Raw genomic sequence first — 18,480 nt, 5'->3', positions numbered from 1 at the left:
GTTGAAATTGTATATAGCTCCTGTTCGTTCCGTTACTGTTAATGTGGTAAACTCTTGTGACTCTTTTTCAGAATCGTCTCCTCTCTTTCACAGCACGAGTGGGGATTCTTTAGAGAATGCTGATGAGGATGAGAGTTTCCTTTCTCGAGAAAAGGTCGACGGGCGACTTAAAAACTCTGAGATTCTTCTTAACCTGTCCTCTCATCTTTCTTATTTGACTGAGAAAGAGAGAAGTGATGTCACTGAGTTGGTGATGTCATTTCCCTCTCTTTTCCTTGACGTTCCCGGTCGCACTTCTGTCATCGAACATGATATCGACGTAGGAACCTCATGTCCATTTAAACAGAACGCCTATCGAGTAAATCCTTTCAAAAGAGATTTGCTGAAACAAGAGGTGAACTATCTGCTTGCTAATAATCTGGCTGAATCTAGTTTCAGTTCATGGAGTTCCCCTTGTGTTTTAGTAAATAAACCTGATGGCTCATATCGATTCTGCACAGATTATCGAAAACTTAATTCTGTGACAAAGCCGGACTGTTTCCCTTTACCTCGAATTGATGACTGCGTCGATCATGTTGGCTCTGCCCGATACGTCAGCAAATTCGACCTCTTAAAGGGGTATTGGCAGGTGCCCTTGACTAGTCGCGCGAAGGAATTATCTGCCTTCGTTACGCCTGATGCCTTCCTGCAGTATACGGTGATGCCTTTCGGAGTTCGAAATGCACCCGCGACGTTCCAGCGACTCGTAAACCGTATACTGTATGGAATGTCAGGATGTGAGGCATATCTTGACGACGTCGTGCTGTATAGTTCCTCCTGGTTTGAGCATCTTAACCAGATTAAGGAACTCTTTTCTCGTTTAGAAAAGGCTAATCTCACGGTTAATCTCGCCAAGTCTGAGTTTGCGAAGGCAACCGTTACCTATTTGGGCAAGGTAGTGGGAAATGGTTGTGTAAAGCCCATTGAGACCAAGGTAGAAGCCATTTGTAACTTTCCAGTTCCCACCACTCGTCGTGAATTGCGACGATTCCTCGGCATGGTGGGATATTATCGGAGCTTTTGTGAAAATTTTGCCAGTGTAGTCTCGCCTCTCACCGATTTATTGAGTCCGAAGTTCTCTTTTCAGTGGTCTGAGACATGTCAGCAGGCTTTCGAAAATTGTAAGGCTTTGCTGGCATGTGCCCCTGTTTTAACAGCTCCAAATTTTGAGAAGTCTTTTAGTCTTGCAATTGATGCGAGTGCTTGCGGTGCGGGCGCTGTTCTCTTACAGGAGGATTTGAACCGGGTTCCACATCCCGTAAGTTACTTTTCAAAGAAATTTAATCGGCATCAACAGGTTTATTCCACTATTGAGAAGGAAGCTCTTGCCCTAGTGTTGGCCGTACAACATTTTGAGGTATATCTAGGGTCAATTGCTGCACCGATTATCATTTATACGGATCACAATCCTTTGGTCTTCTTAAATCGGATGAGGAATCGAAATCAGCGACTTATGCGATGGAGTCTAATTTTACAACCTTTCCATCTTGAGATTCAACACATCCGGGGAAAAGATAACGTTATCGCTGACACACTTTCTAGAGCGTAACATTTCTGCGTTGCCTGTTCCTTTTTCTTTGCATCTCTAGGGCCCAGAGGTGTTGAAGATTGAAAAGACGACGTTTCTCTGGATCCCCAGAACTTTTCTTTGTATTTGTTCTTGGAAGTGTTTTAACTGTCTTTTCTTTGTTGTTTAGATTCGTGGTCGAATCTTTTTTGAGGAGGGAGGTGTTACGACCCTGCGTTCCACTTGCTCGCCTGCTGAGGGCGCTGTGTTAATGAGAGCGCAAGAGAGTGTACACACCTGTTCCCTATTTTCCACCTAATGAAGGAGAGGATAAAGCCTTGGCCTTCACCATTCTACTTTGCTTCATCCAGGGGATTGACACCTTCTGGAGAAGTCATTTTGGCACACCTTTATTTGTTTACAACCCATACCCACCTTTTCTCTTCCCCATTTGGATTATGATTTTTCCCTTTGATTTTGAACCCTAGACTTTGTTATATTAATTTATCTGAATATTGAAGAGTAATAAAAACTTGCAAGTCATTCAGTGTACTTGTATCCTTTATGTACGGTCGAAACGAGCTGGCCGTAACAATGGCATGCCCAAAGTTGTTTTTAATTTTAAAACAACTTTAACTGTTATAATCAGGCCCTCACCCCAAGCACACGCTCTACACTTCACCACAATGTACATTTACATTAATTTACATTTATGCATCTAGCAGACGCTTTTATCCAAAGCGACTTACAACTGAGGAGTATAAGAAGCGATCCGTCATGAAGAGGCAATGAAACACAGAAAGTGTCTGAAGTTCTAGTTTTGGGCATTACATAGAGCATCATACGCTAGGGCAGGAAGGGAGTAGAGGAAAATAGAAGGAAAATGATTTTAATTGGGTTAAGTGCTCACAGAAGAGGTGAGTTTTCAGCCGTCTTTTGAATGTTGTCAGTGATTCTGCAACTCGGATGGAGGTGGGAAGATTGTTCCACCAGCAGGGGATGGTGAATGAAAATGTTCTGGAGAGGGATTTTCTGCCTCTCTGTGATGGTACCACAAGCTCCTTAGCTGAGCGAAGGCTTCTGGTGGGGGTGTAGACTCGTAGGAGCGAGTCAAAGTATGCGGGTGCTGAGTTTATGGTTGATCTGTAAGCAAGCATCAACGCCTTGAACTTGATGAATATAAAAATAAAAGAACATTAAACATTAACAAGTCTCCCAATTTTTTCATCTTGATGAAAAAAACCTGCATACAATAACATTTTATTTCAATTTTATTCTCTCTGTATCCAGTCCTGTGCAAAGCATGATGGGAAGGGGAAATCCTGCCCCTGGTTTATATAATTCCGTTTTATAACAACTAAAATAATTTATGTACTCTCAACTCAAATGGATTAAGTAGTGTTCAAAAATAATTGTGTTGGATTAACTTAATTTACTTAAGTAAATTGAACAAGCATCAAATGTTATTTTCGGCCTATACTTAACTGAAACATGTTCTTTCAAAATGAAAATATTGAGTTGAGCTAAAACGCAACTGTTTTTAAGGCAGTTTAACACAATGCAATTGTGTTTGAATGAGAAACCTTATACAGTGGTGTTAAATGATTTTTTTGGAGTGAATATTGCATTAGTCCCTTACATTACGTTACTTTGCATAATTTTTTCCTCACCTGAGCTTGTTGTTTGTTTGTTTGTTTTTTTTTAATAACAAAAAAAGCTCTATTTTGGGCAAAAGTAAAGGCCCTTTCACACCAAAATTTAAATAAGGCTGAAGGAAATGCAAATTCCCATGTACAAAACAAATAAACAAAACTTTCAGCTGTGTTGCCATTCTGGATTGCAGAAGAATAGGATGAGCATGAAGATAGTTTAAAATTTACTTCATCAATAACAACCAAAAAATCTAGTAATTTTTGATTATGGTTTATTTGAATCATCAAAGGTCAGAAGAAAGTACATTGGTCAATAAAGTGAGATTAAATGCATAAAAATATTTGTTTTACTTAACACATGTAGGACCCATTTGGAGGTTTGCGTAGTATCATGTTCACACAATCTGAATTTACTCCCGACTTTACTCAACAAGGGGACAAGCGAGCTGTCAGTCAATAAATGGGAGAACAAAGTAACTTGCATTACTTATTTGAAAAAAGTAACTCAGATATACATTTAAAAGTAATGCGTTACTTTACTAGTTACTTGAAAAAAGTAATCTGATTACATAACTCAAGTTACTTGTAATGCGTCACCCCCGACACTGGTTACAAACATCTCCACCATTCAGGATTAGATTAGATTATGTTATTGTGAACATTACACACAAATGGCAGTGACAAAGTGCAAGTGATCATAGCCTACGACTGTATACCAATCTTCCCATCTTAGTCTTTATTTTATGACTATTTCCCACGTTATCCCAGAAATTATACAAATGTAAGTCGTGGAATAGCTAATGTAGTGAGCAAAACGTGTGACATCAAAGACAATCACAGAAAAACCTTTTCATTAACAGTGATGGTAAAGATACTCATACTTTAGACAATGCAAAATTGCAGCCAAGCATTTGTTTTATGCTTGAGCTCATACCTGTTAATCTGACTCTCTCAACTGTGAACTGCGCACATAATGAAATATGTGTTGTTGATGATTCTGGTTTTACAACTAACCTGCACATAGGTGAATTCCCTCGACCTGATGTTTACATTTTAACTTTGATCAGATGCGTAGTATGTGCGCAAATCAAGAGTACACAGTTGAGTGAGTCAGATAAACAGGTATGAGCTCAAGCATAAAACAAAGACATGAAAGATGCATTGTGCTGACTAGCCTTAATAGGAGATAAAGATGTACAAATGTTTTGGCTCTCATGTTTTGCTCTCAGTGTCCTCATTCATTGTTCAGATTGCACCTGTGCACAGATAATGAAATAATAATGAGTTCTCTTTCGTCTCTTCTTGCGCTGGAATGGTTTAAAATCGCTAGAATATGTAAATTGGCAAGACACAACTAGTGCAAATTATAAACATTCACTCTATGATGGTTAAACTTTGCAATTAATCCGCAAATCACATGCCTGGATCATACAGATCATGTACCAGCTATGATCCGTTCCATTCCTACTTGACACCAGTTACTCTTGCAGTTAGAAGAAGGTGATTAAGGTAGAAACAAGCTCTTAGCGACAGACTTTTTGGTGAGTCTTACACACTTTTTCCTTCTCGTATTTTGGAAGTTAATTTCTGGACAGATACAAACTTCAAATCCTACAGTCTGTGATTATTTGGACCATTTTTGCCCCCAAGAAATGCAGTTCATATGACACAAATTGATATTAAAGGTCATCAGAGTGTTAAACAAGTCACTTCATGTTGCCAGTGGGTGGCGCTATTACTATAACTGAATATTGCCATGTAGATGTGTTCAGGTCACGACTCTTATCAAACATGTGAAGTTTGGGGCAGATCAGACATTGCATGCCTGAGTTACAACAACTTCCTGTTTCATGCCGAAACAATAGACTTTGTCAGGCCGCCACGGACACGCCCTTCAGCGAAAACTCAAGATCTTCACAATTTAACATTGCTAAGGCCTTAAGTTTAGACTGACCAAATATGATGTTGTTCTCGTTAAATCTCTATGAGGAGTTAATCACAGTGTTAAAGCATGCCATTTCATGTTGCCTGCAGGTGGCGCTGTGACTGTAACTGAATATTTCCATGTAGATGTGTTCAGGTCAGGACTTTTCTCAAACGTGAAGTTTGGGGCAGGTCGGACATTGTATGCCTGAGTTACAAAAACGTCCTGTTTCATGGTGAAACATGAGATTTTGTGAGGCCGTCACACGGCCTTCAGGGAAAACTCAAGACAATTTAACATTGCAAAGGCCTTGGCCAAATATGATGTTGATCTGATTAAATCTCTTGGAGGAGATTGTTAATGTTCAACGTCTGGAAATGGCAAAAACTGCAGAAATTTTGCAGAGAGAATATAAATATCTCACTTGCTGTTGAGTTTTCAGATTTTGCTCCCAGGGACTTTTTTTCTAGACGTATTGGGCTGTTACATGTGTCTACCGTAGCACGAACGGTGCTTAATTGAAATTTTGTAGGTGGCGCTATCGAGCCATTTTGTCACACCTTATTCTGAAACCCAAAACAGACGTACATTTTCACCACTTCTGATGCATGTGTAAAGTTTCATGAGTTTTCAAGCATGATTAGGCCCTCAAAAATGCGATTAATTTCGGAGATTACATAGGCAATTACACTAAGGTCCTCACACCATTGGTGCTCGGGTCCTAAAAAAAGAGGCCATGTAAATTAGGACAGAACTAAAACCAATTTATTCCAGTTATAGCAACTTTCAAGCACAAGATGCCAACCGTAATACAGGCATTTTAAGTGTTTTATTTGTCATTTCTCTCCTGCATAGAAGTTCCAAAGAAATAAATTAATCTTCTGTTTTATGCACTTATCTTCACTACTTTACTAATTTCATTACTAATGACTTTGACAACTCGCCCTAAGCACAATGTGTTTATCAACGATTGCTTTATATTCAACAAACCGTTCTATTTGTGACAAGAGAGGTTACACAGACAGCCACATGTTGGCTAAATTAAATATTTATTAGGCATTGCAAGAAAAACATGGGCGTTTAGACATTTCAGAATACATTTGGGACTGAGAACCTTTCAGGTATATACAGACGCAGGGTAATGTATTAAATTCCCTTTGACACTTGCATGACCTTCACAGAGTGTTCAACAGAATCCAAATAATAGAGACATTTAATCCCTGCTGATCATGTGCTTCACACAGCTTAAAAACAGACCATTGTGCACTTGAACGAGACACTTGACACCAAGTGTCAAGTTAGGAGGTTCTTAAGATGAAAATACCTTCTAAAAGGAAGTAAAGTAATGACATGTTTGAAGAATGCCAGAATAAAGTGCCTAGTAAAAATCTAGACAGTTTGTTCAACTACTGCCATGAACTACCAGTTCAAATAGGAGGAGAATTTTATCTCAGTGTTTCTTCTTTAACATTGCCTGTATATTTAAAGAATCTGTTTAAATATGTACACAGTACAGTTAGTTATAGTCATGAACACTTAAAAACGGAGCATTTTCAGAGGAAAATAGTGTTTTGTTTTCCAGTCTTCTTCTGAATCATCGACTGAAAGCGACGTGAAGAACGTTCTGCCAGTTAGAAGAGAAAAACTGCCGCTTTCTGAAGAGAAACACACAATGTTAGAAATCAAAACGCGTGCAGATTTATTCTATGATTATGAGCTGCGAATCTCTCACCTCATCTCTGGATTTCTCTGCAGGTTTGTCTGGATCAAGTGAGACTGAAAGCAAACAAACAGATGTTCAGGCTACGGTTTGAGTCACATGATCATATTCCACCCATTGAAAAGTAACTATTCGATTTAATATGTGTTATAACATTTGCAGGATTTCACTTATATTCAACTCCATGCATTCAGATGAACTAAAAACCCAAGTTTACTCAAAAGTTATTGTATGTACAGTCTTACACCTAGGTCGATATTTGTCCAGGCTGTTGCTCAGCTGCAGATTTAGATGTTTTCTCAATCCACAGGCATTTTCTTTTCCTCTTCTCATAGTTTTTTCCTTCTGTGCAGGTTTGCCTTCATCGTGCTTTTCTTCTTCAGCTGCGTTTTGTTCTCTCTCTGGCATCTCTTTTAGTTTTCTTGTCATATTACTGGCATGAAGTCTTATTCTTCTTATTTTGAGGTGTTAGAGAACATCTGCAAAACACACAAAATATATAACCCAACGCTATTAATGAGAAACCATGTATTTCTGACTGGACAAACACTAGTATTACAGAGTTATCAGATATACTGAGTTTGAGAACACATTCGGCGATTAAACCTAAAGAAAATATTTTGAAATATTGAATAGGTCAGATATAATTATTCTTATGTTCACAAATGAGTGATTATTGATTGTTAACTGTTAAAAAGGGACGGATTTTTAATGAAAACACACAATGACCTTTGAAACAGTTTTGGTAACACTGTTTACAATACGGGTGCACTAATATGCATTAAATAATGCTTAACTAATTTTAATTAATGCTTTAATTATTCATTAGCTAATGATTTGCAAAGGTGTCATTATGTTATGACGTTTCTTGTTGAGGCACATGACTGTTAACTAATTGTTAAGTAATATGTCAATGTGGTAATGGTTTTTGAATTAATTTTGGATTAGTTAACAGTCATTGTTAGCCTGGATGCCAGCCGAACTAAGCCCTGCCCAGAACATTTGAGGGCGGGAAGTTTAGTCTGGACTTGATCCGTTGTGGAGTAACTATGCTCGAACCAGAAACTGTTCGGACCAATCAAATTGTCAGGACGGGCTTTATATGATGATAGACAGATGATCAACAGTAACGTAAGCATTCACGTCACCAAAGAGCGCTTGGGTTGAATTCGTTCTAATCCTAAACGGAGAACTTGTTTGTATATAAATTCACCTTTACTATTCCTCTCAACAGTGTTGTAATACTCGAGACTCGGACTCGGTCTTGAACTCTGTCTCGAGACCATATCTGAATATTCTTGGTCTTGTCATGGACTCGTGTCCATTTGGACTCGGTATACTCAAACAGATTAGGAATTGGAATTATTCCTGGGTCCACTCGAGTCCCATTCAAAATTTCATGATTATTACTGTACATTAATATTTCTTTAAATTGATGTTTGATTGACATGCCTTATGATTGGTGATCTATCCACTCGAGTGCAGAGGCATTTTCTTTCCTGGTTCGGTTGAAACACGCCTCATAATCCCAGCCCAATAGAGCAGAATCAGACTCATATTCTGACTAGAATCTGAGTATGATGACGTCAGGCTACAGTCCTGTGCCTCAACAAGAAACGTCATTACATAAAGATACCGTTGCAAATCATTAGCTAATGAATAATTAAAGTAGACAACTGGAAGTTGAAATGCATGGCTTCGACCCATTGTAGTAATTAACACATGAATTTACATTATTAGTAAATACTATACACTCTAAAAAAAAAAAGGTTCCATATGGCACCAAAAATGGTTCTTGGCTCGTAATCATAGGGGAACCTTTTTTAGTGCTATATAGCACCAATTTTGGTGCTTCAGTGGTTCTTCAGAGGTGCTATATAGCACCTTAGTCAAAGAACCGGTGAAGAACCTCTGAAGAACCGCCGAAGCACCAAAATTGGTGCTATATAGCACTAAAAAAGGTGATGACGAGCCAAGAACCATTTTTGTTGCCATATAGAACCTTTTTTTTTTTAGAGTGTATGTTATTAGGGAATTAATACATTATGACACATTAAACTTATAACAATTTATGGAATACTTATTAATCATATAGAGTCTTCATTAGTTGCTGATGCAGTAGTTTTTAATAAATTATTTAGTTCATGAGTCATACATTATGTCATGATTATCTATGCATTAGTTAAGCATTATTTAATGCAGGGGTTTTCAAACTGGGGTTCTCCGGAAGGTTCTAAGGGGTCCCCAGAAATTTTCAGAGAATAAAAAGACAAAGTAAAAATGGATAAAATCTACCAAACATTCTACCTGTTTCAGTTCTAAATGTTTCTCTCCTTTCTTGCTGTATACTTTCCGGATGTGTATATGTTTGTTTTGTATCTTTCTAGTGAGTTTTTCTCACCATAGTTCCCTTTATCTCACTGGAAATGTAAGGCAATATTCCTTAACGGAGTAAGCTGCATACTTACATACATTTTTTGTGAAAGTTGCAAATAATTTGAAAATGTTCTTCTTCAGGTTTATACATCCAACATTAAATATAGCCAATTTAAGTTTGGAAACAACATGTTGCATTTATAATGTTACACTTATTTATCTAACAGTTTAAATGTTTTTTTTCCATACATAAAAATACATAGATGGATTTTAGGAAGGATTTTTTTTTAAATGTATATTAGTGCACCTGTATTGTAAAGTGTTACCACATTTTCGAATCAAAGCAAATCATTCTCAAATGAATATACATATTCTGCTTTCAACTCATATTCTGCAATGTAGTTTGTAATTTAAAGAATTGTTTTAAATCAGAGCTATGCATTATCATAATCTAAATATGATCTAGAAATGCAAAACAAACACTCACCTAGATCCAGATCTGGAAATATTGATTCTTATTTTAATTCTTACTTCAGATTGTTTCATTTAAATCCTTGGAGAAGACGACTGGTAAAACGCAGCAGAGAACAGCAGAATCCACCAGGAAATGACTGAATAAACATTTAGAACGATGAACTTCTGTGACGCATGAAGCAAATTGAGAAAGTGCCTAAACTGGTTTAGCCTCTTTTTTTCTTTTGAAGTTAATCTGTTCTTTGTTAAAACTTTACAATAACTGATGATCCAGTTCATTTCATTACAGGGTTCGTCCACAGCAAGAATAAAGACATTTAATACTATGACATCACCCAATTAGAAAATAAAAACTCTTTTCAAAGTATTTGCCTTAAGTTACTGATTAACTTTACTGAGCTGAAATCCAGCTGCACAGCAAACTAAAATGAGCATGAAATATTTCCACATGCTGAGACTAACTCGGCAGCATTAGTGAGGTCCATATGCAAAATTGATTTATATATTTTTTTTGTACAATCCAATATGCAACATAACTGAATACCGTTAATTAATAGTAAAGTAACTGTGGTTAAATAGAAAACCAAAGTATCGAACATAGCTATTTCTATATTTTGTTACAATGTCCATCTCACCACAGTGACTCTACAATAATTTTACGATGCGACAACAATAGTTTTTGTGCGCAAAAAAAAAAGAGTCACTGTGGTGAGATGGACTTTGTAACAACGTTTTAAGTGCCTTTTATGGGTCTTGGGAGTATAAATGTACTGAATGCCAATGGAGGCCTATCTGAAGCCTTTCTCAGCCATCAGCTTTCAACAAAAATATCTTAATTTGTGTTCCGAATATGAACGGAGGTCTTACGGGTGTCGAACGACATGAGGGTGAGTAATTAATGACAGAATTTTCATTTTTGGGTGAACTAACCCTTTAACTCTAGGCATATCATTGATAGGGAATCAGCTAAACATTTGTGTAGTCTTTGGTGGACATTTTAAGTTTAAATATAGACCTATACAAAAATGCTCTTATTGTAAATCAGATGTTAAATCTAAATTACTGGGGACCCCTTAGAACCTTCTGGAGAACCCCCGGACCCCAGTTTGAAAAGCCCTGCATTAGATAATGCTTAACTAATGCATAGATAATCATGGCATAATGTATGACTACAATAATATTTTTATGTTTTATTATTACATAGTATATTATCCCAAATCAAACACATGTGGTGAGATAAGTAGTGTTTACATAATATCAGCCAAGATAACAGATAACATATTTAATCTATGAAGGTTTGATAGTTTAGTAGTGATTGTTTTCCGCCAGTGGAGGCGCTCGAGCAACCGAAGCAACAACACACATCGAGTCTAGAAGAAGAAGAAGAGGGAAGGAACATAAACATGAGAAGTGGAGCACAGCCGTTCATTCTGCTCTAAATCTGATGTTTTCATACTGTGAGTGAGTACATTCATTTATTAGGAGAAATCTAAATCCAAACGACTAAACGAGTCGGTTCTTTTAGTGAATCACTCAGAAATGAATGGAAATGAATCGAATGATGTTGTCCATTACGCTCGAGAAACGTAAACTCGTTACTGACTGTTTTTCATGTTACAGTTTGTGAAGATTATGAGATATGTTATCCTTTTATGTAATAACCTGGTAAACAGAGTTTAGCAATTAATGTAAATCATATTTAATGTACGAGCAACATACAAATCAGCTGGGGGAGTCGAATTGTTTCTAAACAATTGTTTGAGTCATCCAAAAGACACTTAAATCTGGATAATTGAGAGTGATTGTGAGTGTGATGATCATCTGCTAAATGAGCAACAGCGACCACAATTCACACCTTCAGTCAGTGAAGCCGCTCCCACAGCCGTTCATGAGAGTTTAAATGCTGGGAATATTCCCCATCTTCCCACAGGAGAAGAAGAAGCAAGCAGGAGGAATTACTCCAGGAGAAACTACAGCCATACTATTGTAAAGATGGAGTTTAAGGAAGAACCCTGCAGAATAAAAGATGAAGAGACAGAGAAACAAATAGGTTGGTGTTTTCCTTCATTCTCTTTAATGACTGATGAGGAACATTAAGATGTAAATGACATAGAACAATACTATTTATTTTCTTAATAACTGAGCCATGGTGTCTTCTACAGAGGACATAGCATAAAAATGAGTCCAATATTTACAATATCTTCTGAAAACGTTCCTCAGGAGGATTTAACAATTAGGGATGGGCATTTTCCCAAAATATTGTATTCATCAAATTTTACACAACAAACTTATGTTATATCTTAAGATGTTCTTTCAGTTCAAAACGTTAAACAATATGTGTAAACCAGAAATATAGGCCTAAAGAACAAGCATTGTAAGCTCAAGCGGGGGAAAAAAACGCTAATAAAACAGAGCGCGGCAGTTATCGTGCAGAACGTACATATACACTCCAGTCTGAATATGGTTATTGTGTTTTCACATTTTCATGTTGAGAAAAACAATAATATCTTTTGGATGATGTTATTCATGGGTTAGTGAACGCGCTCCACTGACAGACGTTGCAGAGACACAAAGATAACGGTGTTAAGAGAAGTTTCTAACAGCACTTTGTGTTTTCTGTTCTTAAACCCTCGACGAAACTTAACGGAAGCATTTGTCTCGAGATCAGTTGATTGTCTCAGCACTCAACTTATTAACCCGCTTCACAGCGCCACCCAGTGGATTTGGTTATAATAGTTTTAGAGGGATTTATTATGGATTCACTGCATTTACGGCCAGCAAAGCAACACAGTAAAAGTCTACAAACAAAACCCCATAATGGCAACATGAAAGAAGTTTGTTTGAAATCTTTGCGAATTTATTAAAAATAAAAAATGACTTAGGCACTTTTAGGCATTTTTGGGCAGTTTCTCCCATTCTTCTTTGCAGGACCTCTCAAGCTCCATCAGGTTGGATGGGGAGCGTCGGTGCACAGCCATTTTCAGATTTCTTCTGAGATGTTCAAGTCTGGGCTCTGGCTTGGCCACTCAAGGACATTCACAGAGTTGTCCCGTAACCACTCCTTTGTTATCTTGGCTGTGTGCTTCGTAGGGCTGTGCGATAGTGAATAAAAATGCGATATGCGATATCCTTGTAAAATAATGTGATATTCGATATGCGATACGATATTGCTTTAAGGGAGTAAAATCTATTTAAATTATATTAAAAAAATGATTTAAAAACAGAAGGATATCATTTGTGTGCTGTTTCACATTCTTTCTGGGAAAAGAAAGCATTGACAGTTCGAGTGTGTAAAAAGAACGGCTTGTGTGTGGTTTCGGTGTGTGTGTGTCAGACAGCAGACAGCACGAGACTGCAAGGAGTTGTTTTTCGCAAGTTTTAGTTTTTAATAACTCTTTTTAAATGTCAAGCGAGTCACATAAGTAAGTCGTGTGCCCAGTCTGTTCTCTGCTATATGCATCGACCTAAAACATACACTTTTCACAATGTTGAAGTAGCCTATTAAAATCATTCAGATATTGCGTGCCGTTGCGATATGCATATTGCGATATTTCGATATATTGCGCAGCCCTAGTGCTTGGAGTCGTTGTCCTGTTAGAAGATGAACCTTCGCCCCAGTCTGAGGTCCAGAGCGCTCTGGAGCAGGTTTTCATCAAGGATGTCTCTTTTCTGAAAAACACCCCCACAGCATGATGCTGCCACCACGCTTCACTGTAGGGATGGTGTTGGCCAGGTGATGACGCCAGACATGACGCCTTACCATTCAGGCCAAAGAGTTCAATGTTTGTTTCATCAGACCAGAGAATTTTGTTTCTCATGGTCTGAGAGTCCTTCAGGTGCCTTTTGGCAAACTCCAGGCGGGCTGGCATGTGCCTTTCACTGAGGAGTAGCTTCTTTTTGGCCACTCTATCATACAGACCTGATTGGTGGAGTGCTGCAGACATGGCGGTTCTTTCACATTGTCATTATGGGGTATTGTTTATAGAATTGAGGAAAATAATGAATTGAATCCATTTGGGAATAAGACTGTAACTTAACAAAATGTGGAAAAAGTGAAGCTCTGTGAATACTTTCTGGATGCAACGTACATCTAAAACTGGATTCTAGTAAACTAGATGTGTGCTAAATGTAAAATGAAATGTATTTCTTTGTTTCTCATTTGTCCTTCTTTAATTTAATTTTGGGAATTTAATGTTGATTTTTAGACCCCCCGATGGAAGTGAATGAAGACAATCATCGGTTTCAAAAACCTCATCATTTCAAAAAAGAAGATGGAGATGCAGTCGTTTCAAAGACTGAAGAGAACTTCACACAAGAACAAGCTGGAAAATCTGGAGGCAAAGGATTTTTCACCTGCTCTGAGTGTGGGATGTTTTACGTGCATGAATCAGACCTTAAGAAACACATGAAATGTCACACTGGCGAAAATCTGTTCACATGCACTCGGTGTGGAAAGAGTTACATACATAAAAAAAATTTAAATGAGCACATGAGACTTCACTCTGGAGAAAGACCTTATACATGCACTCAGTGTGGAAAGAGTTTCACTTACAAAAGGAATCTCAAAGATCATCTGCGCTGTCACTCTGGAGTGAAGTCGTTCAGCTGTGATCAGTGTGAGAAAACATTTCTTTCTGTCCAAAACTTAAGATCACACCTTAAAGTTCATACTGGTGTAAAGCCTCATGTTTGCTCTTTTTGTGGAAAGAGTTTTTCACTACTAAAAAATTTACAAGTTCACCAGACCATTCATACTGGTGTGAGACCTCATTCGTGCTTTGACTGTGGGAAGACCTTCAGTACATCCAGCAACTTAAAAACACACCAGAGAATTCACACTGGAGAGAAACCGTACAAGTGCTCACACTGTGGAAAGAGTTTTTCACTACTGAAAAATTTACAAGTTCACCAGCGTATTCATTCTGGTGTGCGACCTTATATGTGCATTGACTGTGGGAATACCTACACTACCTCCAGTGCCTTAAAAATACACCAGAGAATTCACACTGGAGAGAAACCGTACAAGTGCTCACACTGTGTGAAGAGTTTCTCTCAGCCAGGACAACTGAACGATCATGAGAGAGTGCATACTGGTGTGAGACCTTATATGTGCGTTGACTGTGGGAAGAGCTTCACTACATCCAGTGCCTTAAAAATACACCAGAGAATTCACACTGGAGAGAAACCGTACAAGTGCTCACACTGTGGGAAGAGTTTCTCTCAGTCAGGGCACCTGAGAGATCATGAGAGAGTTCACACTGGAGAGAAGCCGCACCAGTGCTCTTCATGTGGGAAGAGTTTCACCTTCTCCTCTAATCTACAGACTCATAAGAAAACGCATTGTTGTCTAAGTGAGTGAAAGCAGATTTTGTCTCTTTATATGAACCTTTAAAAATGGGCAGTACCACAAATTTGACGTTCAACTTAAAGGTGCCCTATGTAACATTTTTTCAGTAAAATATCACCAAGGAACCGGGACGTGTGTAGCCTGGCGTGGCCATACTCAATTCTAGTCAGAATATGAGTCTGGTACCGCTCCATTGAGCTTTGATAATGGGGCGTGTTTCAACCGAGCCAGGAAAGACCTCAATTGGATAGACCCACAACCAATCAGAGCAACGGAGCGACGCGTAACGGTAGTTGTCAAATGTCAACGGAACTCAACTGCGCTGTGTTGCCAAGTCCGTGTTTTTCTCCATGTCCGCGGGTTGAAGCGACCCCAATTATGTGATTATATAAACCCAGGAATGCGAATTTTAGCAGGCAACCTTGCCAAAATAACATATTTTGCCAACCAAACGCCATTTTTTCCCAGAGAACCCCCCGGAAAGTTATTGTTTTGGGCTATAGTTTTGAGTAGCAATTGTGCGCGACATTGCAAAAACACTTGGAAACCCTGTCTGCACGCACGCTGGATTAAGTAACGTTACAAGAAAAAGATGTGTAAACGATCTTTGCCAGTAATAAAATAATTTAAGGATACACAGAGTACTTACCAACACGATCATCGTTTCTGAGAGAAATAGTGAAGGTGAATGCATATACGAACAAGTTCTCCGTTTAGGATAAGAGCAAATTCAACCCAAGAGCCTTCGATGACGTGGATGATTACGTTACTGTTGATCATCTGTCAATCATCGTCTAAAGCCCGCCCTGACAATTTCATTGGTCCGAACAGTTTCTGTTCGGGCATAATTACTCCTCTATGGAGCGAGTCCAGACCGAATTGCCAGAGCAAAACATTTTGTGGGCGGGGCTAAATTCGGCTGGCATCCAGGCTAGGACGTGTGAGGAAGTCGCCTGTTGATTGCGTCATATCTGCGTTCCCCTCGGTTTCCGCTTTTATTTTGCAGAAAATGCTTTACTCTCACTGCCGCGGGAACAAGTGTCATAGCTGCCACTGAAGGAACGCACAGAGTAACGTCACAACAGCATTAACACACTCAAATGTAACTAATATGATAAACAGAGCTGCGTTACCTCATACTCATGACCGGAACAGCGTAAATGGCGCCGGCGACTGGCATAATAAAAGTCCCGCCGCTCGCGAGGCGTGTGTTGAGTTAATCTTATTTACAATCGCTCCAGCGGTTCCTCAGCTCCACAACACTCGATCCTGCTCTGCTTCATACTACAGTAACGTTAATAATCACATCCATCTACATCATTTCTGCCCGAGTCCTATCCCGATTCTTTTCCACTGGCTGTGAGGTGAAAACCACATGTCCCAAGATTCTGCGCTCAAACTTGGCGTCATCAAACTACATCTTTGTTTTGAATAGGTGACCTCTAGTGGAAAAGTTACATAGTGCACCTTTAATAACTTTATAACATGGATCAGCAAACATCTCTAAATCTGTTGTTTTACATTTATTTGAGGGAATTCAAGGAGGCTCAATTTTAACATCTTAAATCTGTTTAATTTCCTTCTATTAAATGACGTGTTGATCTCTTCTGATTGTCTTCATGTTGTTAGATACAGTAGCTGAATGTTCTAGATTAGAATCAGTTACACATTCACTTAAATTTGGGATGCTAATGAATGTTTCTTTTGGACCCACTTTATATTAGGTGGCCTTAACTACTATTTACTAACATTTAAATTAATTATTTGATACAATGCACTTACTTGCATGCATGTTTTTACATTGTACTTACATTTTAAAAATTACCTGCCTGTAATTCATTTCTGTAGTTACATTTACACCTACACCTAACCCTACCCTTAAACTTACCCATCCCACCACACCTGTCCCTAACTTTACCCGTATCCCACCTCAATAGCAGCAAAAGTGTTTTGCAATATAGTGAACACAATAAGTACAGTGTACTTATTTTTTTTTATGTAAGAAGGTACATAGTAGTTAAGGCCACCTAATATAAAGTGGGGCTTTTCTTTCTACACATGCGGTTTCAACTTGCAAGCTTCAAATGATTTATTTGTCTTGATCCACTGACTCCTGGCCCTCGTTTTCTGCTCTCATTTTAAGCATTGAAAGTAAATGTGATGTAAATGTGATTTTCAGTTATGAATGTTGAATTAAAAACAATTTAGTGAAGTTTGACTAAATAGTAATGAATTGCTAATAAAATCAGCGATGAATGTGAGAATTGAATGATTTCTTTCTTTAGATTCTTTAATCTGTTCATTAAAATCTAACACTGCCAACAGCAATGCGTTATTTATATTCTTTCAAATATTATATAATAAAAATGAAGTTGCTAGCCTTAAACTATTTAAGAGAATACAGTAGCGCAGGGATGATGTCAGAAACTAAAGTCTAATATGCCATATGAGATTTTCCTATGGGTTTTTCAAATCATGAGAAAAATAAAGCATGTGGTTAACGTAACTTGACGATACTTTGACATTTTGTTCTACAATATAAACTGGACACACTCTAGCCCCAAACTGCCTTATTTAGTAACTTATTAAAAACATGTTTTTAAATATGAACATAACTGCCTCAAAACTGTTTGGGATGAGTATGGGTGCATGTGTGTAACAAAACATAAAAAGTATCAAATTATATTTACCACATGCTTTATTTTACTGGTAAATTTTAAAACCCCGTAGGAAAATCTCGAGGGAACCAGGGGGCGGGGCTTTGACGTCACACCTACATCACTCTATAGAGCAGTGCAGGTATAACGTCACTTTGTAGGCCAACCGGCAGTTCGCATCACACTGGTTCGCTGGAGGAAAACCCAATAGGCCACCATTCTCATAGGCTTTTGGATTATCATTAAAAACAAGCTCTGTGATCAACACAAGTTTATGCTACCTACACGTTTTGTCCATCAAGATAATTATCACAGATGAACACAACTTTTATGAATTTCGAAGCTTAAATGCAGTTGCCAGATGTAAAAAGCTAAAGATAAGCTATAAACGGACTAAACCACGATCCTGCGATTTCAAGGTCACCATCGCCTCTGTCGCCTTTAGCTTTTGGCTTGCTCAGGTGGGGACACTAACTATTCAACTATATTACTGATCAGCTTATTTCAATTATCATAGTCATAATTAAGAGAAGTGTTGAAAAAATTATTTTAAAAGTCATAAGAGTGAGATAAAAAGTCAAAAATACGACATGCCTAAGTCATAATTATAAGATAAAATGTGACATGCTACGTCATTGTGAGATGAGCAGTTGAAATTAGGACTTTAAAAATGTTGGAATTAAAGTCAAAATTATGACTTGATCTAAATTATAATTACAAGTCTTAATTATGAGATAAAAAGCTGAAATTAGATTTTAAAAAAGTCTAAATTAAGACCAAAACA

At 38.0% G+C, this 18,480-nt stretch overlaps 1 protein-coding gene across 5 annotated transcripts; it reads left to right on the top strand.

Annotated features, from left to right (window-relative positions):
• Nucleotides 1–11,051: 11,051 nt before the first annotated feature.
• LOC307136823 (uncharacterized protein) lies at nt 11,052–17,360 on the top strand. 5 transcript variants are annotated; one of them, XR_013817833.1, is made up of 4 exons: nt 11,052–11,153; nt 11,623–11,742; nt 13,898–16,763; nt 17,078–17,359. XR_013817833.1 is itself a non-coding variant. In XM_079834129.1 (3 exons), the coding sequence occupies exons 2-3, from the start codon at nt 11,685–11,687 to the stop codon at nt 15,049–15,051; spliced, it is 1,212 nt and encodes a 403-aa protein (XP_079690255.1). In that variant the 5' UTR covers nt 11,054–11,149; nt 11,623–11,684; the 3' UTR covers nt 15,052–17,360. The 5 variants fall into 5 exon arrangements, 2 of the variants coding, with proteins under 2 accessions (XP_079690255.1, XP_079690256.1); XR_013817835.1 differs by having other exon boundaries at nt 11,054–11,149; nt 13,898–16,726; nt 17,062–17,292; XR_013817834.1 differs by having other exon boundaries at nt 11,065–11,153; nt 13,898–16,726; nt 17,062–17,298.
• The last annotated feature ends 1,120 nt before the right edge of the window (nt 17,361–18,480 follow it).

Source organism: Gobio gobio (assembly GCF_949357685.1).
Source record: "Gobio gobio genome assembly, chromosome: 14".
NCBI lineage: Eukaryota > Metazoa > Chordata > Actinopteri > Cypriniformes > Gobionidae > Gobio > Gobio gobio.
Note: the sequence above shows the minus strand (reverse complement) of the source record. Positions and strands in the feature narration are given on the sequence as shown.